General features: G+C 41.8%; 2 protein-coding genes across 2 annotated transcripts in view; one reads left to right on the forward strand and one right to left on the reverse strand.

Annotated features, from left to right (window-relative positions):
• Positions 1-313: 313 nt before the first annotated feature.
• On the forward strand, positions 314-7,385 carry BET1 (Bet1 golgi vesicular membrane trafficking protein). The gene is made up of 4 exons (XM_055803506.1): positions 314-550; positions 3,465-3,580; positions 6,593-6,649; positions 7,221-7,385. Exons 1-4 carry the CDS (start codon positions 532-534, stop codon positions 7,374-7,376), a joined length of 348 nt encoding a protein of 115 aa, XP_055659481.1. The 5' UTR covers positions 314-531; the 3' UTR covers positions 7,377-7,385.
• A 2,958-nt stretch (positions 7,386-10,343) lies between these two features.
• LOC101913232 (probable acyl-CoA dehydrogenase 6) overlaps positions 10,344-27,872 on the reverse strand; it is a 90,665-nt gene continuing 73,136 nt past the window's right edge. The window contains exons 6-9 of the mRNA XM_055803505.1: positions 24,991-25,164; positions 18,793-18,954; positions 18,432-18,582; positions 10,344-11,207 (exon numbers count right to left, since the gene is read on the reverse strand). Of these exons, the coding sequence (XP_055659480.1) occupies positions 11,117-11,207; positions 18,432-18,582; positions 18,793-18,954; positions 24,991-25,164 (578 nt within the window). The 3' untranslated portion in view covers positions 10,344-11,116. The remainder of the gene's footprint in view (positions 11,208-18,431; positions 18,583-18,792; positions 18,955-24,990; positions 25,165-27,872) is intronic.

Consider the following 27,872-nt stretch of genomic DNA (forward strand, 5'->3'; position numbering starts at 1 on the left):
CTGGGCACACGGCGGGTGCGTGGGCCAGCGGCCTGTCACGCTGTCCCCTGAGAAATGCCATACTGCTTCAGCGCCCTGGGGTGCTGCAGGAGGGCCCCGCGGGCCCCGCGCTCCAGCCCAGGGGACCGGAAGAGCCGGCGGGCTGGGACAGGGACAGGGACAGAGCCGGCCCCCTCGAGCCCGGCACCGGGCCGGGGCCTGCCGGCTGCGCTGCCCGCTGTGCCCGCCGGCCCGCCCGCGGCGCGGCACTACAGCCCCCATGAGGCCGCGCGGGCGGCGCCGCCCGGCCCGGCCCGGCCCTGCCCTGCCCGCCCTACCCAGCGGGCCGCGCGGTGCCCGCGCTGTCGTGGCGCTCGGCGCCTGGATGAGCGGCGCGGCTGGGCCGCAGCTGGGCCTGGGCCGCGCCCGCCCCGCCGAGACCCGCTGCCCTCAGGCGCTGTGGGCGCGGGAGCCACTCCCGTTCCCGTCCTCCTCCTCCTCCTCCTCCCCCCCCCTCCTCCTCCTCCCCCCTCGGCAGCTCCGGGCACAGCCATGAGGCGCGCGGGGCTGGGTAAGCGCGGCGGACCTCGGCGGCGGGGCCTGCGGCTGCACGGCGGGCTGGGCCACGGCCCCCGGCCGGCCTGGCGGGGGGCGGCGCAGCCTGGGCTGGTGCCGGGGGGTTACACGGAGCGGGAGAGGGGGTGAAAAGCCGGGCAGGGCGGGCTCGCCAGCGGAGCCATTACCCGTTCCTCCGTCTCTCTTTCGAGCTCGGCTGGATTTAGGGAACAGCACTGGGATCTGTATTTAATTGTGTTAATGAATGGTTCTAATGCAGTGTTGTTTCAGCCGTGTTTCCTCGGTGGACAGATTTGTCACTCTTGACACTCAAGTCCTTTACAAATTAGGAGTTGTGTTTTAACTTTACTACTTCTGTATGTTTACCTGCTATGTCTGGGGGGAAACGACCCCCCCACCCCTCCAACAGTTGTCAGTTTATCACAGATATAATCTGTGCAGAGTTCCTGCTGAGTGTTTTGAGAAGCTCAGGCCTCATTTTTCAACCAGCAGTCATGTTGATGACTATAAAGAAACTTTGACCTGCCATGTCATGTTCTAGAACATAGGTGCTGTGACCGCACTGTAAACCTTAGGTAATGTTTATGCCTCAGAATCTATGACAGACTTCTGGTACTTCCTAGAAAGTGGGGATTTAGGGCGTGATACATGCCATATGGCTGAGCTCTGTGTGTGTGTTCTATGCTGTTATGTAATAAGATTTTAACAAGTTAAAAGAAGTCTTGGATGTGCTTCTTTCTAGATCAAGAGAGATCTTGGGATGTTTATCACAAAAAGGGAGGCATTTGATGATGCTTACGCCTTCAGTAGTTTTCTTTGTCAGACTAACTGCTTGCTCTTGGGTGTGAACTGAGGGGGGTTAGACTGAAGGCCATCCAGCTCGGTATGCTGTTTCTGGAAAAGTGAAGTGATGGATGTTTATGGAAGGAGCGCAGGTGTAAGAGCATGTCCTCCGGCAGACTATACCTTAAGGAACATTTTGAAACTAAACATTTTAAAAATCTGCTGGATGGTCAAGCAGAAGACTTAAATGTCTGTTACCAGCTGCAGCAAAGTTTTCTGCTTTGCCTTGACATTTCAACTGTCAGTTCAGAATTACTTTTTATTTAGTAGGCTGGAAATAGAAGCTGGGGCGCCAGTACTTCTGCTGTTGTCATCAGCTACCTCGTACCTCTTTTCTACACTGCAGATTGTGTTGTGGTCATGTCCATGTTACATGTCAATGAGCAGTGTTGCAAGACAGCCCACAGAACTGACATGCTGAAGTTTCTGTCCTTCCTGTGAACAATTGTAGCCAGGCTTCTTCATTGTGCTTTCTATTACATATGTAGAAGTAACTGTGGGTGTTTAAAAGCTTTGGGGCAGTTGTTCATATCTGCTATGTCATAGTCTGTGTGAGGATCATAGTTGTAGTATTTTGGCCTGAAGCTGCGTGGTATATTAACTTATAAACATATTCAAAATTGTGTGTAATTTGGTAGGAAGTACTGTAGTTAGATGCATTTGTAAAACAAAACACAGTGAGAACAACCCTGACTCTAAATTATGTCATTTTAATCATCTTTCTATATTTGGCTTCTAATTTAGGTAGGGGGAAAAAATTCTTGACTCCCACAGTGATGAAATGGAAACATACATTTCACTCAGTCTTGTTGAGAATTTGTCATCAGCTTAACTTACAGAATAACATTAAAGCAATTTACTACAAGTACAAGCTAAGAAATTGTTAAATTTAATGAATGGTGTTATGGGTTAATATAAAATTATATATATATAGTCAAAGTAGCATTGTAATTCTCTCTTTTAAAGTCTTAATATCATATGTGCCAAGCACAGAGTTAAACTGTTTGAGATGGAGCTTTATCTGTGAATGTGGTTGGCGTCTCTCTCCTTTCCCTTTTTCCTCAAAAAGAAAAAAGGCACTCAAACACAAAAATCTTGAAGTGCCTTGAAAAGGAATTAACCGAAGGCATTCAGGCAACTTTAGTGTGGCATTCTGACTAGTCATGTAAATATTGATTAGTGTTATAACCAGATTGCTAGTTTAATTAATATAGTAGGATCTTTATTGTAAAGCTTATAATAGTTCCTTTCTATTTGCCTTTCTCAGTCTTGGTCTGCCTTCTTTGATTTCAGATCTTAGGTTTGAGGTCTAAGACTGATTTTTGTCTAGACTGGACACAGGTTTAATTCTCCTGTGCCCATGCAGCTGTCCCAACTGATGCCTGTAGATTTTTAGTAGAGGTTGGAGGAAGCAACGGTGTGGAGTTGAGGAGCTTTCATTCCCTTCTGCTCCGTGTACTCCTGAGTCAGTTGTCTGGGTAACAGTCCTGAAGCTCCATCACCCAAAAAAACAAAAGGCAGGAGTGGGAATAGAACTGCAGAATGGTGACAGAAATGGCAGTGTTCTGCTCAGGGGCCTGGCTTCTGGTCTGAGGACTTGTTTGTGGAGAAACATGTAAGCATCGGAGCATGCTCTCTCCTTTAAATGTATGTGACCTCATTTAAATAAAGCAGTATTTGTTTTTGTTGGAGAATGATCTCAACTTTCTTCATTTCAGTTAGGTTTACTGTTCTATGTCGTGGCCTCAGTGCTTCCTTCACATCTCCATGTAATGACTAGGTTGTTTTCCATAGAAGCTGTCTGAAAACACTGTCTGGGAAAAAACGTGATAGTATTAAATTAGAGCCATTCCTCATTTTTTTCCTTTGATTTGCATATTGAAAGATAACTTACGTGTTTGGAAAAAGGTTGAATCTCTGTCTGAGGAACATGCGGTGCCTCTTCCCGATTGCCAATGGTGATGTTAAGGAAATGCATTTTTAAATTTAAAGAGTGCTTTTCCACATGTGAAGAGAGCACTTGCTCCAGTGGTGTTTTCTGTAACTACTGACTACTGTGCTTACAGGTGATGGAGCACCTGCTGGTAACTATGGCTATACCAACAGTGGGTACAGTGTTTATGAAGAAGAAAATGAAAGGTTAACAGAAAGTCTGCGTACAAAAGTCAGTGCCATCAAATCAGTAAGTATTTAATTACAGTGGTATCGTCACATTTATTGAATTAAAATATATGGGTCAGTGAAGCAGTAGACTTAGTTTAAAACATACATTTAATACTGTGGTAGGTTGACCCTGGCTGGATGCCAGATGCCCACCAAAGCTGCTCTATCACTCCCCTCTTTATCTGGACAGGGGGAGAAAAAATATGACTAAAGGTTCATGGATAATAAGGACTTAAGAAGAGAGAGATTACTCACTGATCACTATCATGGGCAAACCAGACATGATGGAAATTAATTTAATTTGCTGCTAATTAAATCAGAGTAGAGTAGTGAGATATAAAACCAAATCTTAAGACACCTTTCCCCTACCCCTCCCCTTTTCCTGGGCTCAACTTGATTCCAGATTTTCTCTGCCTCTTCCCTTCAAGTGGTACAGGGGAATGGGGAACAGGGGTTGTGTTGTCTTTGCTGTTCCTTCCTCCCTAGGGGAGGACTTCTTACACTCTTCCCCGGCTCTAGCATGCGGTTCCTCCCACAGGAGACAGTCCTCCATGAACTTCTCCAATGTGAGTCCTTTGCACGAGTTGCAGTTCTTCAAGAACTGTTCCAGCATGGGTCCCTCCCATGGGGTGCAGTCCTTCAGGAACAGGCTGCTCCAGCGTGGGTCCCCTGCAGGATCACGAGTCCTGCCAGCAAACCTGCTCCAGTGTGGGCTCCTTTCTCCATGGGGCCACAGGTCCTGCCAGGGGCCTGCTCCAGCATGGGCTTCCCACAGGTCACAGCCTCCTGCAGGTACTCATCTGCTCCGGCATGGGGTCCTTCCTGGGCTGCAGGAGATCTGCTGCACCATGGACCTCCCTGGGCTGCAGGGGCACAGCCTGCCTCAACATGGGATTCGCCAGGGGCTGCAGGGGAATCTCTGCTCCAGCGCTTGGAGCACCTCCTCTCCTCTGGCTGCTGTTGTACAGCAGTTCTTTCCCCTTCTTAAATACATTATCTAAAATATGTTATCACAGAGGCACTACCACCATCGCTGATGGGCTCAGCCTTGGCCAGCGGCGAGTCAGTCTTGGAGCTGGCTGTCATGGGCTCTGCTGGACATAGGGGAAGCTTCTGGCAGCTTCTCAGCAGAAGCCACCCCTGTAGCTCACCCCCACTACCAAAACTTTGCCATACAAATCCAATACAAATACAAGGAAGAATTATTGTCAGTCAAAATGTACAATCATTCATTTGCATAACTGAATCTTCCTTTAATTAGATTTTTAAGCTAGAGGTGTCCTTTTCTGCTGATCTTGAGGACAGCTGTGGTGTTACTTACGGCTTACTGTCCTACAGAATGAGTCACTGTCCCCACAGAAAGTAGAAACTTTTGAGTTTAGGTCAATAAGCAGTTTCTGTTTCATTTAAGAAAATGGATCACTACTTCTTGCGGTTACCCTTGTGGCTCATCAGTTTCTGCTGTATCTGCTGATAATTCTGTAATGTGAAAACAGCTCTTCTAAATAGTGTGCTAATATCCTCTGAAAGAGAAGTTTGTTACTTTAATGATTCTGATTCCTTCCAGAGATTGAGGACTTATTTCAAGCAAGTATAACTGAAAGACAGCACTGTGATTAAAGTTACGTGGGTTTATTTTTCTTAACAACTTAAGATTTTATAAAATACATTCTTAGCTATAGGTGCTGTTTCTATGTATGTTGTACAAGCCAATGAATTATTAGGCCTAAATTCATTCAAAGTCCTATTGCTAATACTGCTACTTAAAAATTATTTGTTCAGTCTCCAACAGAAACTAAAACCTTAGGTTTAGAATAGTAATTTAGAGTAAGTTAAGAATAAGTTAACGTACCTTCTCTGGTATGTTACATTGCAAAATCAGTGTATGTCAACGGTGCCGTTGGTAGTGCCCCATGGAGCGGAACATGTGCTCTTTCTACAGTTTCATCTTTTAGTGCAACATAATAATCTTGGAATATGGAATAGTCTTCAGATAATCTTCCTAGAAGCCCGATGTAAAATCAGTTTCACTCTTGATTATAGATTGCAGTGAAATGCAGCAGTAAGAAATCATGAGATTTAGGTTGTGTCACAAAAAACATGTGGGTCTTGGCAAATCCAAAGCCTGGGGGCCAGGAGCACATTTCCATTCCTTCTAGTTGAGCCGGTTGTTCAAGGCCAGCATGCTGGTAAGAACTGTTACGGAGCAAGAACTGCAAAGAAGCCACAGTGTGGGTTCTCCCTGGTTTCACTTGGGAGCTGCTTTCAAGCCAGGGCCCTCCTGACTAGCCCCTGCCTTTGCTGCGTTGCAGCTGTGTTGCAGCTCTGTCTGCGCCTGGTCTCATACCTCCCTTATTCCGACCCTTACCCGACTTGACTTTCTTGCTTGACCTTTGATCTGTCTCATAGCTGGGGATGTGCTGAATGGTCACTGGGCTGTTGCTGACCCAAGTTACTACCTCTAGAACTGACTCGCTTACATACACGGCTTGCCACCTTGTCCTGCTGTGCACTTGCTGTTTCATGACACAAAGCAGAGAAGGAATAGACAAGTTCAGAGAAGAAAATAGCATTTATAGCACAGCAGCAGCTTGTCAAAAGAGGTGCATTAGCAGGTTACAAGTGTCAACTCCAGCAACGCTGAGGCAGAAAGAGTGCTTATGGTCCTCTGTGCCGAGTGCGAGTATTTTTAATGCGTGTTCCAGGAAATGGATAATTGCTGCTGAGCCTTGACTAGATCTTGAATTTTTGAAAGTCCACACAATAATTCTAATAAGGAGTTCTCTGGAAAAGGGGAGGAGGAGCATTTAGTAACCTTCCGACACTCTTCAGACTCATCTAGTCAGATGACAAGTACTTTCCTAAGGTTTATTGACAGAATACTGTGCATGCTGGTTTGTTGTTTGAAAATACCAGGTACTGTTTTCACATTTTACCTGGGAAAGTGCTAGTCATGTCATGTATTTTAGACTGGTTAATCTATGTGTAGCTGTTTACTCATATGTAATACTTTTTCGGATTTTTTTAATAGCTTTCCATTGAAATTGGGACAGAAGTTAAAAACCAAAATAAAATGTTATCAGATATGGTAAGTATTTAGTCACTATCTTTCTTTAAATGTGGGGCAGGATTAAGAAGTTAGTAAAGTAAATTACTAAATGCCTTCTTTTAGTATGAACATTTGTATTAAAGCATTGACAGCTTATTGTTGACTCTAAAATGTGACTAATTCAGCAGTAGTATTTCTGTTCAGAAAGATAAATATGTAGATGCATTACTTCCAAGGCATAATCAAAGTCTTTATATTTCAGATACAACTATTTGTTGTATACTATACATAGCAAATGTATAGTATTATTAAAAAGGCAGTTCTATATTTAATTGTATTTAACAATAGGAGAGGGAAACAAAAAATAAGTCAGAAATGCCTTTTTTGCTTACATTTTGCTTTGTTTTGGAGAAAAAATACCTCTGGATAAATGGGCAAAAGTTTTTTCTAGTTAATTTTCAGAAGCTGCCTCTGAAATAATTTTAATTTTTGGCAAATTTGAAAAAAACAGGAAAAGCTACAGTTAGCAAGCTTTAGGGGTAATCTTTTTTTCCTCAGAGTAACATGTTTTTTGTTGTTTTGTTCCCTTGTTTGTTTTTCTTACATGTAGGATAATGATTTTGACTCTGCGGGTGGACTTCTAGGTGCAACTATGGGCAGACTGAGAACACTCTCTAGAGGAAGCCAGACAAAGCTATTATGTTACATGATGCTCTTTGCATTGTTTGTTTTTTTTGTAGTATATTGGATTATTAAACTGAGGTGATGCATGTTACCTCCGGTTTAAATTGTGTCATTTCAGCTATAAAGCAGTCTTAATTATTGAAGACATTGATCTAAAATGGCATATTCTGTTGATAAAACACGGTGAAATTGTTGTAAATTGCATTAACTGTTAATGCGATGTTATATATAGTTTTCTTAATGTATCAGAATTTTTCCCATCGTCCCCTGTTTTGGGGGGATCATTTGTAAATATGCAGAGACTGCTAGCAGATTAAGTTGATTTTTTATGGGAAAATAGTTTTTAGAATTGATTTTAAAAAAACCAGAAAACTGGTTGTTTGGATATTAAGTAATTGCAGAATTACAAGGCTTTCATTCTGCTTTTTATTCTGGGCCATGCTCTAAATTAGAGCTCCAGTTTCAGGCATACAGTAATTTCTAGGTTGCAAAAGCACGAAGAATACTTGGCTCTTTCTAAATTGTTTTTGTCTGTGGATTTTTAAAAGGCTGGCCTGAAGCTAACAAGTATAATAGTGGTACCCCCAAAATTCTGATAGTGTGTGTGTTTTAAGTAGCTTAAACTGTGTGTTATGGGGAGAAGTTACTTAAAGCTGGTTGGTTGTTTTTTTTATTTAAATGTAACAAATCATGCTTATACATCTACTGTTTTAAGCAAATGCCTTTGATCATTGGGATCAATTAATATGGACACAGTACAAATGTTTCCTTTATATTTAAAGCATCTAAAACTTAATGATTTCATTGAATCACTAGAGCTTTTACCATTAGTATGTTTACTTTTCAGTCTGTGATGATTCCTAAATCTAAACTGCATTATGACTGAAATATGAGGTCAGATATTTTGAATTTTATATTACAGTATATTATGATGCACCTGTTGAAGGTACTGTCATACTGGTTTTTATTTTGAAAACTTAGCTTTGGCTCTCCAAATAGTTTCTAATAGTTGAAGCCATCACATTCCTGGGTTTAACATTTAAAAAATTCAGTTTCCTTGATACTGAAATTGTATCTACAATTTTGAAAAACTTTTCTAGAAATACTGTATAACGTGTTGCCATTAATAACTAATTATGAACTGACAAATGAAGTGTCCTGTAGTATTCTAGCTAGTGTTGTTTATATACATTCTTTTCTACTGTAGAATACCAGTCTATTTTTTTGAAATGGTGCAGCATTTAAGGGGCTATACTTGTGTGGGGAGCACTGTTAAAATAAGAAATGGAAGTATATGCTACATTTCTTTCATGTCAGATTTTATATATAATGGAAGTATGGCATGTAAATCACCACCTACACAGATTGTGTAAAAGTAATTAAAGCTCAAATATTTATACCTTATTTTATCTTTGCCTGTTAAAAGGTCTACAGTACTTCTACAAAAAACATCTAAGTACTGACACCAGGATAATGTATCGTCCTTACATGGGAATTGCTAGGCTTGTTAAACAAGTATAGCATTCCCAAAGCTAGTCAGGAAGAAATATTGCCATCCAAAATTAATGCACTTGTATAATTTTCATGAGACAGTGGCGTGCAAGGTACCTAACAAGTGAGATGATAATTACTGACATACCTGTTTGACAACCACACTCCCCTGATAGTTGATCATCTTCTAGAAGTATATTTCTGGCTCTTAAACATGGTGTCTGAACAATTATTTTTTTTCTTGAAGCAATCAATCTGCCATACCAATTAATGGAAAACTTTTTAACCACCTAATATAAATTAGAAGAATGGGTGGATGCAGCTAGCTATATGGCCAATACAGTTCCTGCCTTAGTTCTGAAGAATATGCTACAGTGTCCCTTAAGTCCTGACAGAGCACATAGTGGTAAGAGTCTTTTACCAGTCCTTCAGATCATGTGTAAGAGCAACAGGATTTTCATTTTAAAATGTCAACCAGATTAAAAGGTAATTCATGCAAAATAGGAACTAAGTCTTCTTCCTTCCCCCTCATCCCCCATTCTGCGTGGTGTGGAGAAGTGAGGGGAAGTGTATTGTGTGTGTGTATAATTTTAAACCTATGTCATCCTTTCTGTGTTTCTTCCTTTAAGAAGGGTTATTTTTTTGTTGTTATCTAGATAGGGCAGGAAATGGGGAGAAAGCTTAAGCACAGGGAATATATATGTTTATTAGAAAACACACAAGTGCCTTTTTAATGAAGTGCTGAAACAGAACTCCATTAGGCTCTTTAACACAAACATTCTGAACTGAAATGTAACTGAAAGTTAAATAGTTAAAACTGTGACATATTTCTGTATGTTTTTATGTTATTTTACAGCATGTAGCATATTTTCCTTTCTTCAGTTCCAGTAAAAGGTCAGTTTTCAGTTTAAAATCTGAACTGGAATCCTGCAGGTTTGCTTAGAATGGTTAAGGTGACTGTGTAAAGGTGAAACTGCTTTGAGAGTATTTCACTCGGGGAAGGGGAATGGCAGTTGGTGGGAATCACGGGTTACAGCCTTAGAATCTTCCTCAGCATCTGCACTTGCTTTGCTGGTTATTTTCTGGTGGAAAAGTATTACTCTGGCAGGGCGTAGAATTTACAAATGGCAAGATTTCAGGATGCTGTAGGTATGATCTTGTAGAATAAAATACACTGCAGTGGATACAATAGGAAAATACTAGTAGCATTAATTGTACTTTGTAAAAATTAGTTAATAGCAGCTACATAAGAATACTGCAATTATTATTATTATTATTGCTTTTTAGATCTTTTATACGTAACTTTTACACAATATTTATACTCTATCTAGCAATCATAGAGATTATTTCCAGGTGGAAGGAAATACCATCTTTTAACTACCAAACTCTTAACCTTACAGTGTCATGGAGATTCCTTAGAAAATGCATAATCAACACATCCATTTGATTACAAAGACAATTCTGCTGAAGGTTTTTTTTTTTTTTTTTTGCAATAATATGGGTTGTCTCTTCTGGCTTAAATGGCTGCTTTAGGAAGAGTTTAAGTAATTACACACAATTTTCATATTAACATGTTTATTTTTAGTATTTTTCTTTAATAATTACACACAAAACATGATACCTTACTGCTGAAACTCAGGCCTCCAAAAGCTTCAGATACAATTAAACAACTGTTTGTAGAATTCTACAACTAAAGATCAACCCCTGCTCCCATCACCAAACATCCATGACAGTGTAGTGCAAGTTGATGTGAACTTGGCAAAGATGACAGAACTCATTTTGATGACTACTTGCTGGAAGTAAAAGATAAGGAAGGTGCTTGTAATTGAGAGCAAAATTGCTGTTCCAGTATTCGAATACGACAGGGAACAATTTGTGCCTTAATTACTGATCTTGAAAGCAAAGCTACACTGAAATTAGATTAAGCTACTAGTGAAATCATAGCTATATCCATATGGAAGTTCTGTTTCTTAATTGGTGGCTTAGTTGCTCTTAAAATGTAGATATACCATGATTTAAAGAAGGCATTTGTTCTGGGTGCTTAGTGTGGGTCACTAGATTCCCCAAAGCAGTAACCCACTGAAAAAAATGGGGAAAAAAATTCTTGAAGGAGGCCCCATGCTTTCAGCTTGTTTCATATCAACAGAAATTTGTTATTGGAGAACACATAGAATGATAATGGTCAAACACCTTGACAAGCATTTTGATGGTGAAATTACTGTTACATTTTCTATTTATTTTACCCTTGAAACATGTGCTGGCTGTAACCTTCAGTGTGCAGTACGAGCTATGCTCTTGCTTTCTTAATTTTCAAGGAAGAGTGGAGATGTATCACTTGCTTGGAAGCATTTCCATGTATTTGCATATGATGGAAAGCATGATTTCATCTGTACCACCTCCTATCGACATTAATCTCAAGTCTCTGTAGAAATATAAAGAGTAGATTTAAACTTTTGCATGTTATACAGATGAAACAAGTACAGAACTGTATATACCCATTTATTCCTCTATGCATTTATTATGGAGCTGCTTTTATTATACTGAAACCTCTTGTTTATAGAAGTACATACAAGGTGTGGAGAAATGTGTTGTCAACAGTGTAAATACCCTTTTGTGTACACGGATGTTGCTAATTCAGAATCAAAAGGCTTAAGATAGTTTGGCACATACAGTTTTCAGATTCTTTCAAAAATAACCTTAACTTGCCAAAACATTATTTTAATCTTGAAGTAAGTTAAAACTTCTCATAGCATACAACTGCTCCTGCTTAAGGCCAGTCAGAGCTCATGCAGCTGAACTCCATAGAGACCTACCTCTGTTTAGGTCTTAGCACTTTGGACTGGCATATCAAGCATCACAGGCTCTTCCCAAGGTTTTCTGCTGGACTGCCTGCTCAAATAACCTACATATTACATACTCATGCCAGTAATCTGCAGAACACCTCATCCTCTGCCTCCTCCTGGTGAGGTGGTCTGCAATACTTCCCACAGCATCCCTGCTGTTCCTTTGCCAAAGCAGTAGGTGCCTAAGCGTGCAGTTGAATTTTAGGAGAGGACGGAGTTTTTTGGAGGGCCAGCAGCAAAATGCGTTGCAACACTTACGCTTAACTGTGTCGTAAGAAGAGTATTAGTCAGTCAGTGCATGAGGTATTGGAGAGTTCTATGGAGGTGGTACAATTTTCATTTGTTTTTTAACCAAAAAGTATCCTGGTCTCCCCAATCACAAAGCTTTGTGACATCTGGCATAATCCATATTAGGATTGTATAGTATTACATAGTACAGCATTAGTATTCTAGTGTAGTATTTTATAGTGTATATATAGCCTCTCTGCTTTAAAAATGAGTAGTGGCTCCTCCAAGCTTGTTTACTTTTGATTTGATATTTCTAACTGCACTCATTTAATAACTGCCACTGATATCACTGAGTTATCTGTAACAGCATTGCCTAGGTTCCCTGTGCTAGCCAGACTGGGAACTACTGCAGCCTTAAGCAATTTTCTTTGCAAATTTCTTTTCTCCTTCAGGGAGAAGAAAAAAAAATAATCACCAAAACATTGAAACAGTTCTGCTAAACTATCTCTACTCAATTCAATAACCTGAAGATTCCCCACCTTCCTGGGGGCCTTGTTGAAGGCAGCAGAGCTGGAACAATGGTGGGTTACTTGTTCTTCGTGCTGTGGTGCTGTCTGCTTTTTCAAGCTGCAGAAAGCCCCTGCCAGTGCTTAGCATCTTCGCAGCACTGTAGCAACAGTAAGTAATTAACCCTCAGAACTCTGTGATGCTGATAAAAGTCCTCCATTTTCAGCAGGAATCCTGGACACGTGGCTATTACAGTTATAGATAGGCAGGGGTAAGATCTGGCTTTGGTAGTATGTGACAAACATGTCAGTTTTTCACATCTGTCAGGTTTTCACATACAAATGCAGGTTTTTAAAAACCAAAACATGTCATGTATGTTTTTGTGTGTGTCTCTGTATATATGTATATCTGTGTGTGTCTTTACAAAATTGCTGGTGATTATATTTTTGTCTCTGGGTGAGATAAGGACTGTTTCCTACAGAATACACAGGCAGGTGAGTAATGTCAATCTCTGCCCCGGGGAGACAGGACAGAAAGTTTCACCTGGTTGTAGAGGTTCAAAATGACAAAGGACTCAAATGATTTTAATCTAGCAGCCCTCTTCTGGGAACAAGACTTGTTTTCAGCTTAAGAAAACAAAACCACAGGACTAACTGTCCTGCCAGGAACTAATGTGAGGAAGCTGGGGAAGATGTCATAGTGAAGTAAGCTTGTATATCAGCTATTTATTGTAAGTTTATTGTTTGATAGTTTATATTATATTAATAATGCATTATTAATGCAGCATATAAATATTTTAATATATATAAATAGTAGAATCTTATTGCTTTAGGTAGGCTACCCTAGAATGCTTTTGATTTGTCACAGCAGCGCTTTGCTTTCTGATTTCTCCATGGCCTTGTCGCTGCCCCTGTGACAAAGCAGCATGTCCTGCACTACCTGCAGCCCGGCTGAGGTGAGCACCAACCTCTAATGGCTTCACTCTGACCAAGGACAGTGAGGAACCAGCCTGCAACACACCATACAGTTATGTAAAGGTGTCATTTTGAGGGACCAGACAGCTAGCTGGTTGTTAAGTGCTTTTCCCTTAGAGAGCGGGAGTTTGCCTGAGGAAAGGGATTAATACTGACCATTGTGTTCTGCCTTCCTAAAACACTCCCTGCAAAGAGTTTGCTCTCATTCAGGAAATCCTGTGCACCTGAAACATCCACTGTAGATGGTAAGACTTACTCTACTCAACCAAATCAAGAGAGGTAAGTGTTAAAAAGCTTTTGACAGATTAAAAAAATAAGTTATTCAATGCTGAGTTTAAAAACTGCATTTAGGAGGGAGGGTGAGGAGCCTTTCCCACCCACCAAACCCAATCCAGGTTATCATTTTCTAGTTAGGCAGCAAAAGGAACAGAAGACCCTCCACGTCATCAAATCAGATTTCCCATTTCCATAGGTACCGTGTCATATAACCTTCAGAAATGTATCAAGCACTACTTTGAGATGGAAAGAACAAGATCCCTTTAATCTTGGACTATCCTGATTTGAAGGCTGTCACATGAAAAAGTTGTTTTAATGATTAGGAATCCTCTAATTTACAGCCAGAATGTGCTCTTGAGTAGTAAAATCCAGTATAGTCCTTCAGTTAACGTTCCTCTTCTGGCTGGTGTTGACCCTTCTGCACCCAGAGCACCATTCAGCCCTCGTTTTGCACAAGCCGAGCGCAGTCCATCACTCTGCCTGTAAACTTTTTGGGCCCCGTTATCCTGAAAATCAGGGCTGCTGCTTGGCTCCACTCTGAGCTCTCCCTTGCGTGCGATTTCACTAGCCATGAAGTAGGGACAGGTAACTTTCCCGCAGCACAAAGAAAGCTTTTGGTGTTGTAACATTCTATATAGGCACTGAGGCCACAGCTAAGGGCACGCTAAATCTGCCTCTAGCCTCAAGCTGATAAAACATGAGGGTGTTTGCAGTTGTGCGTCCCACTACCTTTACTACCTGCCGCTGAAAAAGTGCTTGCTCAGGGAGCCATCCTGCGCTACATTTTCCTCTTGAATGGCATCGTGATCTAAAAAGCCCTTTCTGTTCACAAACGCCCCGAGAGGAACCTGCTCCACCATCTACATAACTTTGAAGTCTTGAGAAAATAAACTTCAGTCATCTTGTTTCCCTTTTCCAGCAGCGATCGGTGCTGGTCAGACGTGGGGAAGAAAGCAAGTTTTGGTGACTCCACCTCTAGTTTTCCCTAGCAGCCTGGCTTCACAGCAGCAGTCCCTCGGAGACGCTGCTCCCTGCTTCCCTGCTTCGGAGGCCGTTGGTAAATCCTTCCCAAGATTTATGTGTCTCAGCATATGACTGCTTCCCCGAAGGCCATTTACGCACTGCCCCCTTTCAGCACAAATTGCTCTTGATTATGAAACCTTTATTTATTTACCCTTTTTTCTCACACTTATTATTTTGAAGTTGTATTACTGGCAAGGTTTTTCTCAACAAAATATACTGATGTACCCTGAAACGTAGTATTTTGTGACTTCTTGCATCTTCAGACTCGGCTAGATTACTTCTAGGCTGTCCAAATTAAGCAGCATCTAAAAGAGACACTGATCCAGAGGGAGAAGTCTGAGTTGATACCACCCAGTGTGGCAGGCTTCTGGCCAGGCTGGGACAGCCCAGCCACCAGCAGCTGTGTCTGCCAGTTCACGTGGCCCTGCCCGTGTCCCCCACGGGGCATTCTGAAGGGCCAGCTGAGCAGGAGCGGGCATCGCCTTCGCCCGCTCTGGAGCATAGCTCCACCTTCAAGTCACTGCTGTACAGTTACGTACTTTGATTTGCCATATTAGAGCTAGATGTCACGTGCTTCGTCCAAACGTGCTCTCAAGGTCCTCATAAAAGTCTACCAAAGTGGTAGACGGGCATCTGTCTCAAAACCTCTGCAGGCAAAGGTTGAGGCTACGGATTTGTTTTCACAGGTGACTGAGGAATCGTTACTAAATCTTGTCTCAACAGTTAGCTACTGACTTCAGAGCAAATTGGTTTTGTCAGCAGAAATGGATAGGTTTGGTTTCATTTGGTACAACCGTGAATTGGAATAATGACAAAGACCGATGGAAAACCCCCCCGTTTGTCTAGACTCATTCTAGTTTAGACATGCTTTGTAAAGAATGAAAGAATATAAAAAAATCAAATAAAGTAACTGAATAAAATATTTCAACTGACTTTTAAAAGGGGAGGAATACAAAAAATAATTTAGAAGGAAATGCATTACTTATTCAGAAAAATTCCCTTTATACAGAAGCTTGATTTTTAACTAGCCTGAAGTACAAATAAGACTTCATATTGCAATACCTAGGCAAAAGTTGAGGGGAAAAAACCCACCTGTTTTTCTTCTGCAGCTATGTGCATTTGCAATGCTGTTTATCTATTTCACATGAGTAGTCAATATTTTTACTGCTTTCTCGAGTCTTTCACAATGCAGCAAGTAAAGAAATCGGCACTCTTCCCACCACCCCCACAAAAGTAAAACTTGTAAGAAGTGGCAGCAGATAGACACAGTGTTTGGTACTTAGAAACAATCGTAATTTTAAAAAACCCCAAACTTCTTCAAGAAGGCCGGACAAGTTCTTATAACAATTGAAGTGTATGTAATTACAATATATAGATCGCTACCTGAAATTTTTTAAAACTGACGTTATGAAGTCTGAAAAATTGCAATATAATTGCTACAAAAGGTTTTCCTCCCTCTGATCTCTTATAGCCTGGGGTTTTCATATAGATTGTGGGTTTGTTCAATAATTGATTTTTCCTAAGTCATGATGTCTTCGAGGCATTTCATACACGGGAGAGAAAAATAAACACAACTCCACTCTGCACTCTCCTCCAGCGTCCTGCTAGTATGGTAAAGTCTGGAAAGTCCACTCTTAATCTTTTTTATATTGGCTTGTATTTTTCTGTGAAACCCTTTGATATTTGGGCTCAAAACTTTTTTTTTTCAAACCCAATCTCCTCAGAATCCCTACAGCTCAAAACGAAACATTCACGTATATAAAATCAGCCCAGTATAGACACCTACATGGTAAAACAGCTATCTTAGGCCTTCTAGAGAATACTACACTTTAGAAAAGTAGTTGTTCTACAAAGTTTAAAAGACTAATGATTAAGATGACAGATCTGAATAAAGTCATTTGGCAGTTTTGCGTTGGGTCTGTTTATTATCTCCCCACCAACACTAAAGACTAAAATTCAAAGATTTCATGTACTAACCATGGATTATACTGTGTGCTCTTTGAGGAGTAACATCCGGACGTGTCAAAGACTAACATTTCCTTGGAAACTTGGTAAGGATTATGCTACAAAAATCTTTATACATGGTGACTAGATGTCATGCTGTGCAGTTACGCTGTTTGCTGCTTGGTGACAAATACCACAGTGACGTGAATGGTTACTCAGACTGCTGTACAAAGAACTGCTTTAGGAAAGTTACTGTTTTGCTTATCGTTAACAGAGAACAAGATTCTGACTTGAACCTGTAATTGTTTATTTAGGTAATGCTTCCCCCTTCCAGGAGCTTATAGTTACTCAGTGATGGAATTTTACTGATTCACAGAAAATTTTGGAGTCTAGATATCACGCCACCTTTAGCCTCTTTTATAACAGTGGGTTTTTTTTATAGCCAGACAGATAGTTCTTTAGCCAGCTACACAGTTTATACCACTAGGAAATACTCTGGATTTCTTCTCGGGAATAATGTGACTGTGCTGGTATACTTAGAAACCAGTCAGGAATTCACACAGAAGAGCCCTGCCCACGGTTAGCAATAATACACTGCACTAAGAAATCTAAAGACAAATCAAAGCTATATAAAAGCACTTACACATTAATCTGTACTTATTACTACAGTGACAGTAAGCACTTCAAGACAAGGATTAATTTTATTCAGGGTGCCTACTGCAGAAGCTTTTAACATCTGCATCACCAGGGACCATTAGCCACTAATAAAGAGGCTGTGGAGAAAATAACTTGAGAAAAACCATCGTATTGACAGCTGGCTTAAAACCATCACCACACAGCAGTGAGTACGTTCACCAGAAAAGTTCAGGAATCCACCAGTCAAAAAGGTTGAAGATCTCTCTGACTTACCACAATAGCATTTCTGTTCATAAAATGCTATCAAAAAAAGAAAAAGTAACTTAATCTACAAAAGAAGAAATGAGCTTTCTACAGATTTAAGTGTTTCTGCTCTCACTTTACACAGATCTATTCACCAAAACCTTCAACTAACTGAACCAGTAACTTATTTTGCTAGCCTTTGATTGGATATCTTATATATAAGGGCTGAACTGAGATCTGTTACTGCAAGAAAATGCAAGTTCCATTTTGGTCCTTCCTATCAGCTGCCAACAAACCTGTTTGCTTAGAGAGAATTTCCTTTAAGTAGATACATGGTAAAATTTGAAGGGACTTTAATTAATTTGCTAAAAGGCCTCTGTAGCATTTTAATGTTCTAACAGCTTGCTGGAAGCACCTACGTCTCTCATACGAGACGTCTCACAGTATCTGGTATGACTAATCAAGTGGAGACTGCTGTCAGAAAAGACTATGGCAGGAGCCTGATGGTGAACTCCTGTTTCACACAAATATTTAGGGAAAAAGGTAAAGCTGATTTTCAATGGTTTTAGAAGAAAGCTTGTAGTTTGCTTTAGTTCCGTTGTAATCAAGACTACAAGCAAACAAAGGGCAAAGAGAAAAAAAACACCATTGTCTGGCAGGTACCAGAGGACCAGCAGGGAAAACATGGAGTTTGCTTCTTTCACCTGACATTCAAGTTAACCCGTGGATAGTTTCAGACTACCCAGTTGTAATAGAAAGCCAAGATTTAGCAAAGGAATAGGCACCCTGTGTCCTGACATTCACATGTCACTCCAGGATCGATGTACGCCAGTGACAGGCCATTCAGTTTGACAATACCAGTCACGCTAGCGAGAAGCTGGTGCTCTTTTCAAGGGGTGATCTTTTAGCAGGATATGTAAGAGGCCAAATTTCAGTAAACCCTCTTCCTATTTTCACCACTCACTCGCTTACCTGTAAAACCTGCTCACCAGAACCTCACTGGTGAATCCCATTCCCCCCCAAAACTGGAGACAGCTATCGGTCACTTCACGGGCCAGACGACCTGCCTTTAGCTTAGCCATGGAAGCAAGTTTTGTCACATCATTGCCTTCCACATAGAGAGCTACAAAAAAAAAAAAAAAAAGGCACAGTTAACACACATAGAGAGCTACAAAAAAAAAAGGCACAGTTAACACACACAGTCACCGACAACAGCCTGCATCTAGCCATCGCCTCTCCATGTTCCTTTAGCCTGACAGTGTTCTTGGCACGAAGGGCGGCAGGTGTGGGGGCACGAAGGGCGGCGGGTGTGGGAAGCAGGCTGGGGGCTCACCCACGGTGCGGTACAGCAGTGAGCGCAGGAGCTCCACGTCGGTTGCCAGCTCGGCCAGGCGAAAGTGCACGACTTGGTTGTGCAGGATGGGCTGGTCAAACACTTGCCGCTGGCGAGTGTAGTCAATAGTTTCTTGTATTATAATTTCCAGCGGCGTCAGGACTTGAAGAAGCAAAAGACAGAACAAGACATTGTTTTAGCCAGATCTGTTGTTTTCCTTCTTGTTGACAAAGATGTTTTTTTTCATGTAGTACAAGAAATCAGGGTTTCTAAAGAAAATTATTCCATACGCTCAGTTTGAGGTGCCGTGTCAATTCTGAAAAAAAAGTCTGGTATTTCCTTGCACCTTGGAGGCCTCTTTATCCCTATTTCACCTGAGCCCCAACCTGTCAAAACTCAGAGGAGAGTGAAGCGGGGTGGGGAGGAGGGAAGGAAAGTCATGGAGAGCAGTATGCAACAAAGAGTGTATAAACTTCATCCCTAATGCCTCATTTGGGGCCCAAGCAAAAGCTTGTGGTAACTCCTGTTTTCCATGCTACCTGTGTCCTGAAGGTTTGTTACAATCCCAAAAGAACACCTGCAGGCAGAGACTGTGCTCACTGAGGAATGCTGTTCAAGGAAGGCAGGGAGAAGGCAGAAACCAATTCAGAGATGAAGGCACGCAAACAGGCTGCTTCCTAGTCTGCATTCCGTGACCAGATCCCGGTATAGAAAGGAAGGGAAAACCACTAAGATTCGCAGCCCCTTTTTAATAAATACTGAACAGTGCTTCTAACGGGAACAGAATCAAAATAGGATACTGCTGGAAGACATGTGATAAAGATAGCAGACACTGCTTTAAAGCAAGAGAATGAGCTTGCTGCTACTTTTTGAGCAAACTTAGAGATACCCTATTTTAAACAAGAAGAAAAGGGAAGTTTCTTTTCTAAGACAAAGAACCCTTGAAGTGAAGGGCTAGGCTCTTGCAGCCTAGCTAGGATAACAGCAGGTGCTCAATTTGTGGAGAATTTTATATTATTTTTTTTTAGCAAATGTGGGCCCATGTCACTATGGCAAGCAAGAGGGAGAGGAACAGAGTTCACAAACCCATCTGTATGAGAAGGGTCATATTTTCTTTTTTCAAAATATGCATATCCACGTCCATTCACATATAGAATCTAAACCACAAAAACCCGAATCTGAAATGCAAAATACAACCAAGCCTTGGACTACTACAAAATCCCTTTTCCCACCTGCCAGTTACTCACAACAGGAGCCTGGTATACTTCCATATTCCTTTTTGCATCACTTTCAAGAGCACCTCTATTTAAACTTCATCCCTATACTGCTCTCATATGAAGACTCTGCATTCCACCAACTGACCCTGCCATGATCGTCCACCAGCTCTTCCACAGAGCGCTACTTTTCATGTTTCACATGCTGTCCCCACATTTTGCAAGGTGATCAGCTTTTTTCATTCCTTAAATATTATTCCCTCCTTTCTCAAGCAACTAGCCTCAATGCTTATTTTTCAAAAAAGCATATACAATAATGTCCTCATTTCTTCTGTGCTATTACACTATGCTGCCTTGCCACCCTACTGCTGGTTTTCCGGACAAGAAAAAAAATTGTGATTTTCAGGGACATCTCTCGTACAGAGGAACATCCCTGTCCTTCCAAAGGACTATGTAACACAACACTGTAGCATGCATAACACTAACATGTTTTTCACTTCTATGTCTACAGCCTCCAGCTTGGAAGATGCTAAAAGAGCAAGAAGTGTCCAGGCACCTCTTGTCCCTTGCCCCTAAAATGATACCTGGGAAGCAAACAGCCAAGTCTGAGCTGCTGGCAGGGAAACTAAACAGTACATGCCAGTTCTAGGAGAGCAGAACAGAGGTAGGAGTGATAATGACAAGGGATTAGTCTTGTGCTGGTCTGTCAGAGCAAGGCACTCCAGCATGGCTCACGTGGTTCCCAGCAACCAGCACCAGGGCAAGAAGAGATGAGAAACGGCAAAGACAAGGCAGGGGCAAGACAGGGTGATAGGGAACAGGCCAACACCTATTTAGGTCCTGCTTGCAAAAGTGCTGAAGATCATGAAGGGGTTTTGGACCATCTCTGCTCGGGCTGTCACCATGCATCAAGGCTTGGAGTGGGGGCCTGGGAAAAGTGCTCTCAGAGTGTTCACTTGTCCACCTCACTGCCTCCTTCCCACCCCAGCTGATTGATCCATCCTCCTGTTTCCCTAACTGCCATCACTGCCCTTCTGCTTAGTCCTGGGACTGCCACCTGCACACAGAAACAAACAGAGGAAATCTTCTAAGGACAGTCCTGGGTAGCATCAAAAGCAGCACGGCCAGCAGGTCGAGGGAGGTGATTCTGCCCCCGTACTCTGCTCTTGTGAGGCCCCACCCGCATGCAGCATGGCATCCAGTTCTGGAGCCCACAGTACAAAAAAGACATGGACCCGTTAGAGCACGTCCAGAGGAGGACCACATAAATGGCCAGAGGGCTCTAATGCCTCTCCTGTGAAGAAAGGCTGAGAGAGTTGGGGTGGTTCAGCCTGCAGAAGAAAAAGCTCTGGGGAATCTTTGTTGCAGCCTTTCAATATATAAAGAGCACTTGTAAGAAAGATGGAGGGAGACTTTTACCACAGCCTGTAGTGACAGGACAAGGGGCACTAGTTTTAAACTGAAAGAGGGTAGATTTAGATTGAACATAAGGAAGAATGTTGGGGTTGGAACTAGATGATCTTTAAAGTCACTTCCAGCCCAAACCATTCTATGATTCTAAGAAAATCTAAGAAATTCTTTATGATGAGGGTGCTGAGGCATTGCCCACACAAGTTGTGCATGCTCCATCATTGGCAGTGTTCAAGGTCAGGTTGGATGGAGCTTTGAGCAACTTGGTCTAGGGAAAGATGTCCCTGCCCATGGCAGGGGGATTGGATGTCATGATCTTTAAAGGTGCCTTCCAACCCAAACCGTTCTGTGATGCCATGACTACAGAGAGCTACGAGCATAGCTCTAACATGGCAAAGCTTAGCTGTGCAATAAACAGCAATGAAACACCGCATGTCGTGAATACCATGGCTGCTAACAGCCCTGTACGACAAAGCAGCACACAATACTTTGCCAGTCATACAAGTACAGAGAAACTCCATTAACAGTGAAACTATTTTTTCTCTGAACATTCCCCACCCACCCCCCATATATTTCTTTTCTCTTTTTTCATATAATGTTCTCCACATCCTCAGACAACCTTGGCCCCATGGGTTTCAACAGACAGCATGTGCAGGAAATGTCACTCTAGGGCAGCCTAAGGATGCAGCTGAGAATTGTGAAAGCACGTGAAGTTGCCAGATGCAGAATATTTTTTTCCTTGTACCTCCATCTGATTTATATTTTTCCATTTGAAACTTCTGCTCACTGTAAACACACTTTGCCTTGCTGCATCTCTTCTCCAAACAAAAGAAAATTAATATATTTTTCTTAGGTTGTGGCTGATCACCCTCTAGTGAGATGTACAGTGAGTTCCAAGCTGAACAATCTGTCTCTTTCATAAAGGCGTGCATTGCCCATGCAAAAGGATCTGTCATGCCGCTTACTGGCCATGACTCAATGGTGCTCATAAAACTGAGAGTACAGAAGCAGATAGAGGTCATTACAAAAGTGCCATTCTGCTCTCTCACACACACTGAACTCCGTCTTTGCCTCCAAGTGAAGCAATAACAAAAAACCTGTTTGCTTTCTTGCCACAGCAACATACTTTTCCTGTGATCCATGCAACAGGTCCACAAATGGATGGTGTTTACCAAGTGTCATAACATGGGAGAGATACCTGGCAACTCTTCTCTTTGAATGAAGCAAGAAACACAGCAACTTCCATAATGTTTCACTCAGAAGACCACACCTGTGACCAAATTTTGCAATTCCAGGAAACTAGTTTTCTATTTATATTTTAAATCTGTTTGACTTAAAATTCCATTTAAAGGGGGGGAGAGAAAGAAAAAAAAAAGTGAAGAAGGAAGGAAACTCCCCACAAATTCTGAAATCTGGCCACAAAGAAGATAATTAATAAACAAAGAGAAGGCTGGAGCACAATACTTGCTTGATACTAATAATACAGAAAAACAGAAAACAAAACAAAAAACCCCAAACACAACACAACAAAACAATGCCCAAAAAAGAGAGAAAGAAAAGAATGGCAGTCAACTGCCTCTTCCAAGTTTTAGGAAGCAGTGAAAGCAAGGGTGCCAGGACTGGGCCCTAGAGCAGGCAATTTTCAATGTCACGCAAATAGTCATGAACTCGGAAGGAACAGAAACGTCCTTCTGAGGGCCACAAGTGAGCACTAGGATTACACACGCACATCTAATCACAAAACTGCTGAAGGCACGTGCATAGTTTTGCACACCTGAGGCTTCAGCAAAGCACTTGTGGTTGAACATATGTAAAACCATTTGCAGGACTGGCAGTTAACAGCGAGATGTCACGGTGTAACAAACCGCAGCCATCAAGTACCTGGCTGCCTTCTGAGTACTGGTTACTCTTTTTTCTTGTTTACAACTGGTTACCTCCAGAGTTTGCAACTTGACTCAAACCATGGGTCTCGTCCCTGTTCCCAGTGATTTTATACATTTTATATCAGAATGGCTATAAACCAGGGGGCCCAGCGAGATATAATACACTGGTCACCATGCGGCAGAAGGCAGCTCCAAGGCTCTTCCTCCCTGATGGCTCCTGCCTGGCCATGGCGGGCGGAGCAAAGACGCCCTTCCCAGACTGCTCATCCAGGGTGAGGGTTTGCCTGCTCCTGCTGTGTTGTTCTGGGCAAAAAGAAGAATTGAAACCTGGTGTCCCGCTTCCTGGCAGGGCATGGTGACTGCTGGGCAGTTGTGCAAGGCTGGACAGTACCAAACTCTCAGTGGTTTTAACAGGAGTGATCAAACCTGCCAGGCTTTGTGTTTGGATGCTGTCAGTGCGCGTCACTTTTGCCTGGGGCATGAGTAATGCTGTGAGCTACTCTGCTGCCTGGGGAGCACCACTGCAACCCAGAGTTTCTGATTGTATTGTTTAACTTAGACTTCAAACTGAGCATAAAAATGCATAATGCACATCCTTGCAGTCTGTGCATGCCTTGATTAAAGCAGGACCAGCAGCAGGACCATGTCTCTTCCTTGCCTGAGTCTAACCTCCTGTTCTTTGCTAAAACTACTCTCACATTTACAATTTATCTCAGGCTGAACTAAGAATTTTGGCCCAAACTAAAGATTTTTTAAAGCATTTGAACTCTAAAATATTTGGTCTGGGATCAGCCCACAACAGGGAGTAATTTTTTATTTGGTCACTGAATCAGAAAATCACTTCTTAGAATTCCCGACTCCCCAGCCACACACAGCCAGTAACAGACAGGATATGCGCAGGAGCATGAATATAGTGGGATTATTTACATGACCATGAAATTTAAAGAGGGCCAACCTTCTTACAGTGGACCATTGTATTTAAGTTGAAGAAGCAAACACGGGGGGGGTGTGGTGTGTGTGTGTGGGGGGGGGGGGGTGTGTGTGGGGGGGGGGGGTGTCTGTGTCTGTGTGCTGAAAATGGACAATCCAGACTTAGGTCTGTTACCTGGAATATCCAGAATCCATATAACTCAAATATGCGGATTCAGGTATGGCCTGAGGCCAGAGTAACAAGAACTCTGTGACAGCTTAACTTCAGGGAAAGGAAACTGGTGCTGTACCACCTATGTCCAAAGCATAGGGAGGTAAAACAGATTTGTAAAACAAAGCTCTTTTACATGCTGTAAGAGCCACTTTACACAGCCACTAAGAATTTTCTAAAATCCAGGATAAACATCATAGCTTACTGTACTAAAGGATAAATCACCACCCTTCTATTTCATGCCAGTATTTTAACAACCTTTGTACTATATTTGTAGCAGACATAACACGATGCCATGTTTTCTTATCAGCAGAAAAGCACCAAGAAAAAGAAACAAGGCGAAACCATCCTTGCTGATATGTCACAAAAATTTTTCTGTGTTGAGCTTTTCTACAGAAAGGGAACATGGTCTGTATCCAGGCTATGACAGATTTCAAAAACAGATCATAAGAGGTCACTCCAATTCACAATAAAAGGAAAGTGCCATTAGTCATGCGAAGGGTGACCCCCATGTCCCTGCCCAGCCCCAGAAGCGCAAACGATGACTTACCAGTGGCTACTCCCCACAGCCGCTCTTCTTGGAACTGCAACATCTGATATGTAAAACCCTTTCCTTCCTCACCGATGAGGTTTTTGCTGGGGACCCTCACGTCTTCAAAAAAGATCTGAGCTGTGTCCGATGACCTCATGCCCAGTTTGTCTATCTTTTTAGCAATGTGAATGCCTGAAGAAAAAAGGGGTATTAGGAACACCACAAAAAATAGAAACACTCTGTACTTTTAGGAAGGCCACAAAAGAAATAGAAGCACTACATACAAGTACATCATTTTAAGAAAGTGAAGTTTGCAGATGTGAAGGTATGTGCCAAGGCTACAGTGAAAACTACCTTCAGGAAAAACTTAACAGTATTCTGGAATTTAAGAGTAAAATGGTCCACATCCTATTTTGAAGAGTTTTTCCATTTAACATTTAAGTAGAAAATCAGAAACTGCAGTGTAAGGGATCCTCTTTTCTTACGTCTTGAATAATAATTGTTTACTAGTAGTAATAATCTTACTTCACAGACTTCTTGAAACAATGCAGTATTTGCTTATATTTGATTTTTAGTGCACTACAATAAAATGCTGGGATTCAATTTAACGGTATTTGCTGAGTGCCTGCGCTGCTGTGAAACAGTAGAAAAATATTTTAAAATGACAAAAACAGAGCTATGTTGTAAGCTGTAACTAGAGAATTTCTCTTCCTGGAAATCCTTTTCCTTCCCTCTCTTCCACACTTATTCTTCCCTTTCTAGCCTATCCTGACTTTTTCTGGTACCTGTAGAAGAAAAATTTATAATCATGCCACACTGTTTTTTCCTAACAATAAAAAATCAGACTTAAATTCATAACTGCTACAAGCATTCAAAAATTCCATATCAACTCCAAATTTTGTTAAAACTATGTAGTTTACGATGGCCTACAAAATACTGCTTAGTTCATCTAAGTAGTCATAGAAGGGTTCATAATGATTACAGTTCATTCCTCTGAGTTGTCACGGACGTGCGTGTGAAGAGGGTTTGCCTCCCCACAGACCCCCCTACACAGCACCGACTGACCCCATGTCCGGTGGTTTGCTGGAGATGAGCCCAGTTCCTTCAGGTTTGGCCACGTAAGTCTTCAGCTGCCTTGTCACACCAGGCAGGACTCCTTCCTGCTGTTCATTTTTTGCTAGCTACAAGTTCTTGCTCTTGTGCAGATGCAAGCATGGCTCACCACCGCGCCATGGGAGTTTAACAGACATCCACTGATATGTTTTGTGGCAATTCTCTTGTCTTCAGTTTTTACCTCCTTGTTGCTGCAGGGCTGATGTGAGTATTCGGGATAGAAGGCAAGAATGTTTCAGAGGTAAATTGAGGCCAGCAATCAGGTATGAGGATTTGCGGCAAACGTACTGATTCCATCTGCCAGGGCAATATTTGTAGAAAAACAGTGCTCCAAATCAGCATATAGGTCCTTGCAGAAAACCAAACATTTCACTACATACAACATACATAGTATTCTAACCAGTTTTGTGAAGAGGAGGCATTTGAGAAATATTTTCCTCTTTATTCTTTTTTTTTTTCTTTTCAGTTCTCTGCTACTCTCTAAAGTGGCTCAGTAGGAGCTGGTCACTGCACAGGCTGTCATGGTCCCTCTTTGGGGACCATGTCCTTCATGGCTTTCAGTGAATACATCTTTCTGAACCAATATAGACATCTCAACTTCTACTGATAGGAGGGCTTCAACCATATGAAAATTACTTTGGTTTTGCATGCAGAAGCAGCTGGCAGTCATTCCCTTCACATTTACTCTCTCTGGCTGCACTGAATAAGGTTATGGAAAGTTTCATTTCTCCGCAGAGATGAAATACTGATGCTATTTCCAAATGCCAAGACTGCTCTCAGAATAAGGTCCACATAGACTTACAGAACACCTTCCACTCCAGATTTTTCTCCACCAGCCAATCTATAAACAGATTATGTGTTAGAAATACTTGCTTTGATACATGTTCAACACAGGAAGAAAATCAGGACAGCTGTATAAAAAATTTTGATTCTTGGATTGAAAATTAACCAGCAATTTGCACCCAGTCATGCCAAGAAAGCATTTGTGGCTTGTTTCTGTATTAAGATCAGAGCTAAACACACACACACTGAACCATTTAGAGGCCCAAATGATTTCTGGAACATCTTTTCCTTTTGGAATATTACTGCTTGGTTTCTTTGACAGCCTCAGAGATCATGCCTTTGGTCTACTTCCAGCTGGTTTTACACAATCACTGCTCCTCACCCACATGAAGATGCACTTACTGCTCCTGTTAGTGGGTGGTTTACTAAGGACTCTGCTGGAAAAAGTACAACTGCTGCCAGTTCTTTATATTGCTAAATCAATCCTGCACTTCCCCAGATCCACATACAACAGCTATTGAAGAAAGCTCTTACACCTTTGATTAGAGGAGCTAGACGTGTTAATGATTTTTACCTATACTTCTTCCAGACTGGGCTGTGTGCTCAAGTTTCCTGAATCCAGCAGCATCCCCTCTGTTGTGCCTTAAGAGTTTCACTTGCTCTTAGATTAATTCATGCTTCTCATTCAGAAGGAGGCCCAGAGTGCATCAGCCTCATGTAGTTCCCCCTCTGTTGCTAGCACATGCTTTATATTTTCTCTTTTTTGAAGACAATATATTATCATCTCTTTGGTTACAATATGGGCATCAAAACTTTCCTTTACTTAGTTTAATTATCTTAATTCTATATAATATATATACACACATACTATATACGCTTCTATATACTCTTTATATACTACATACTATATATATCCATACACACACACACACACTTACATACAAAAAATTACCAGCAGCACTAGAAATAACTTGCCCAGATAACTGCTGGAGTTTGTCTGTATT

Source organism: Falco peregrinus, chromosome 5, assembly GCF_023634155.1.
Source record: "Falco peregrinus isolate bFalPer1 chromosome 5, bFalPer1.pri, whole genome shotgun sequence".
Lineage (NCBI taxonomy): Eukaryota > Metazoa > Chordata > Aves > Falconiformes > Falconidae > Falco > Falco peregrinus.

Bases quoted from the DNA above. Each gene is read 5' to 3' on its own strand.
- BET1 (XM_055803506.1), top strand. The intron at 3,581-6,592 runs GTAAGTATTTAA...TTTTTTTAATAG, and splicing joins AAGTCAGTGCCATCAAATCA to CTTTCCATTGAAATTGGGAC. The intron at 6,650-7,220 runs GTAAGTATTTAG...TCTTACATGTAG, and splicing joins ATAAAATGTTATCAGATATG to GATAATGATTTTGACTCTGC.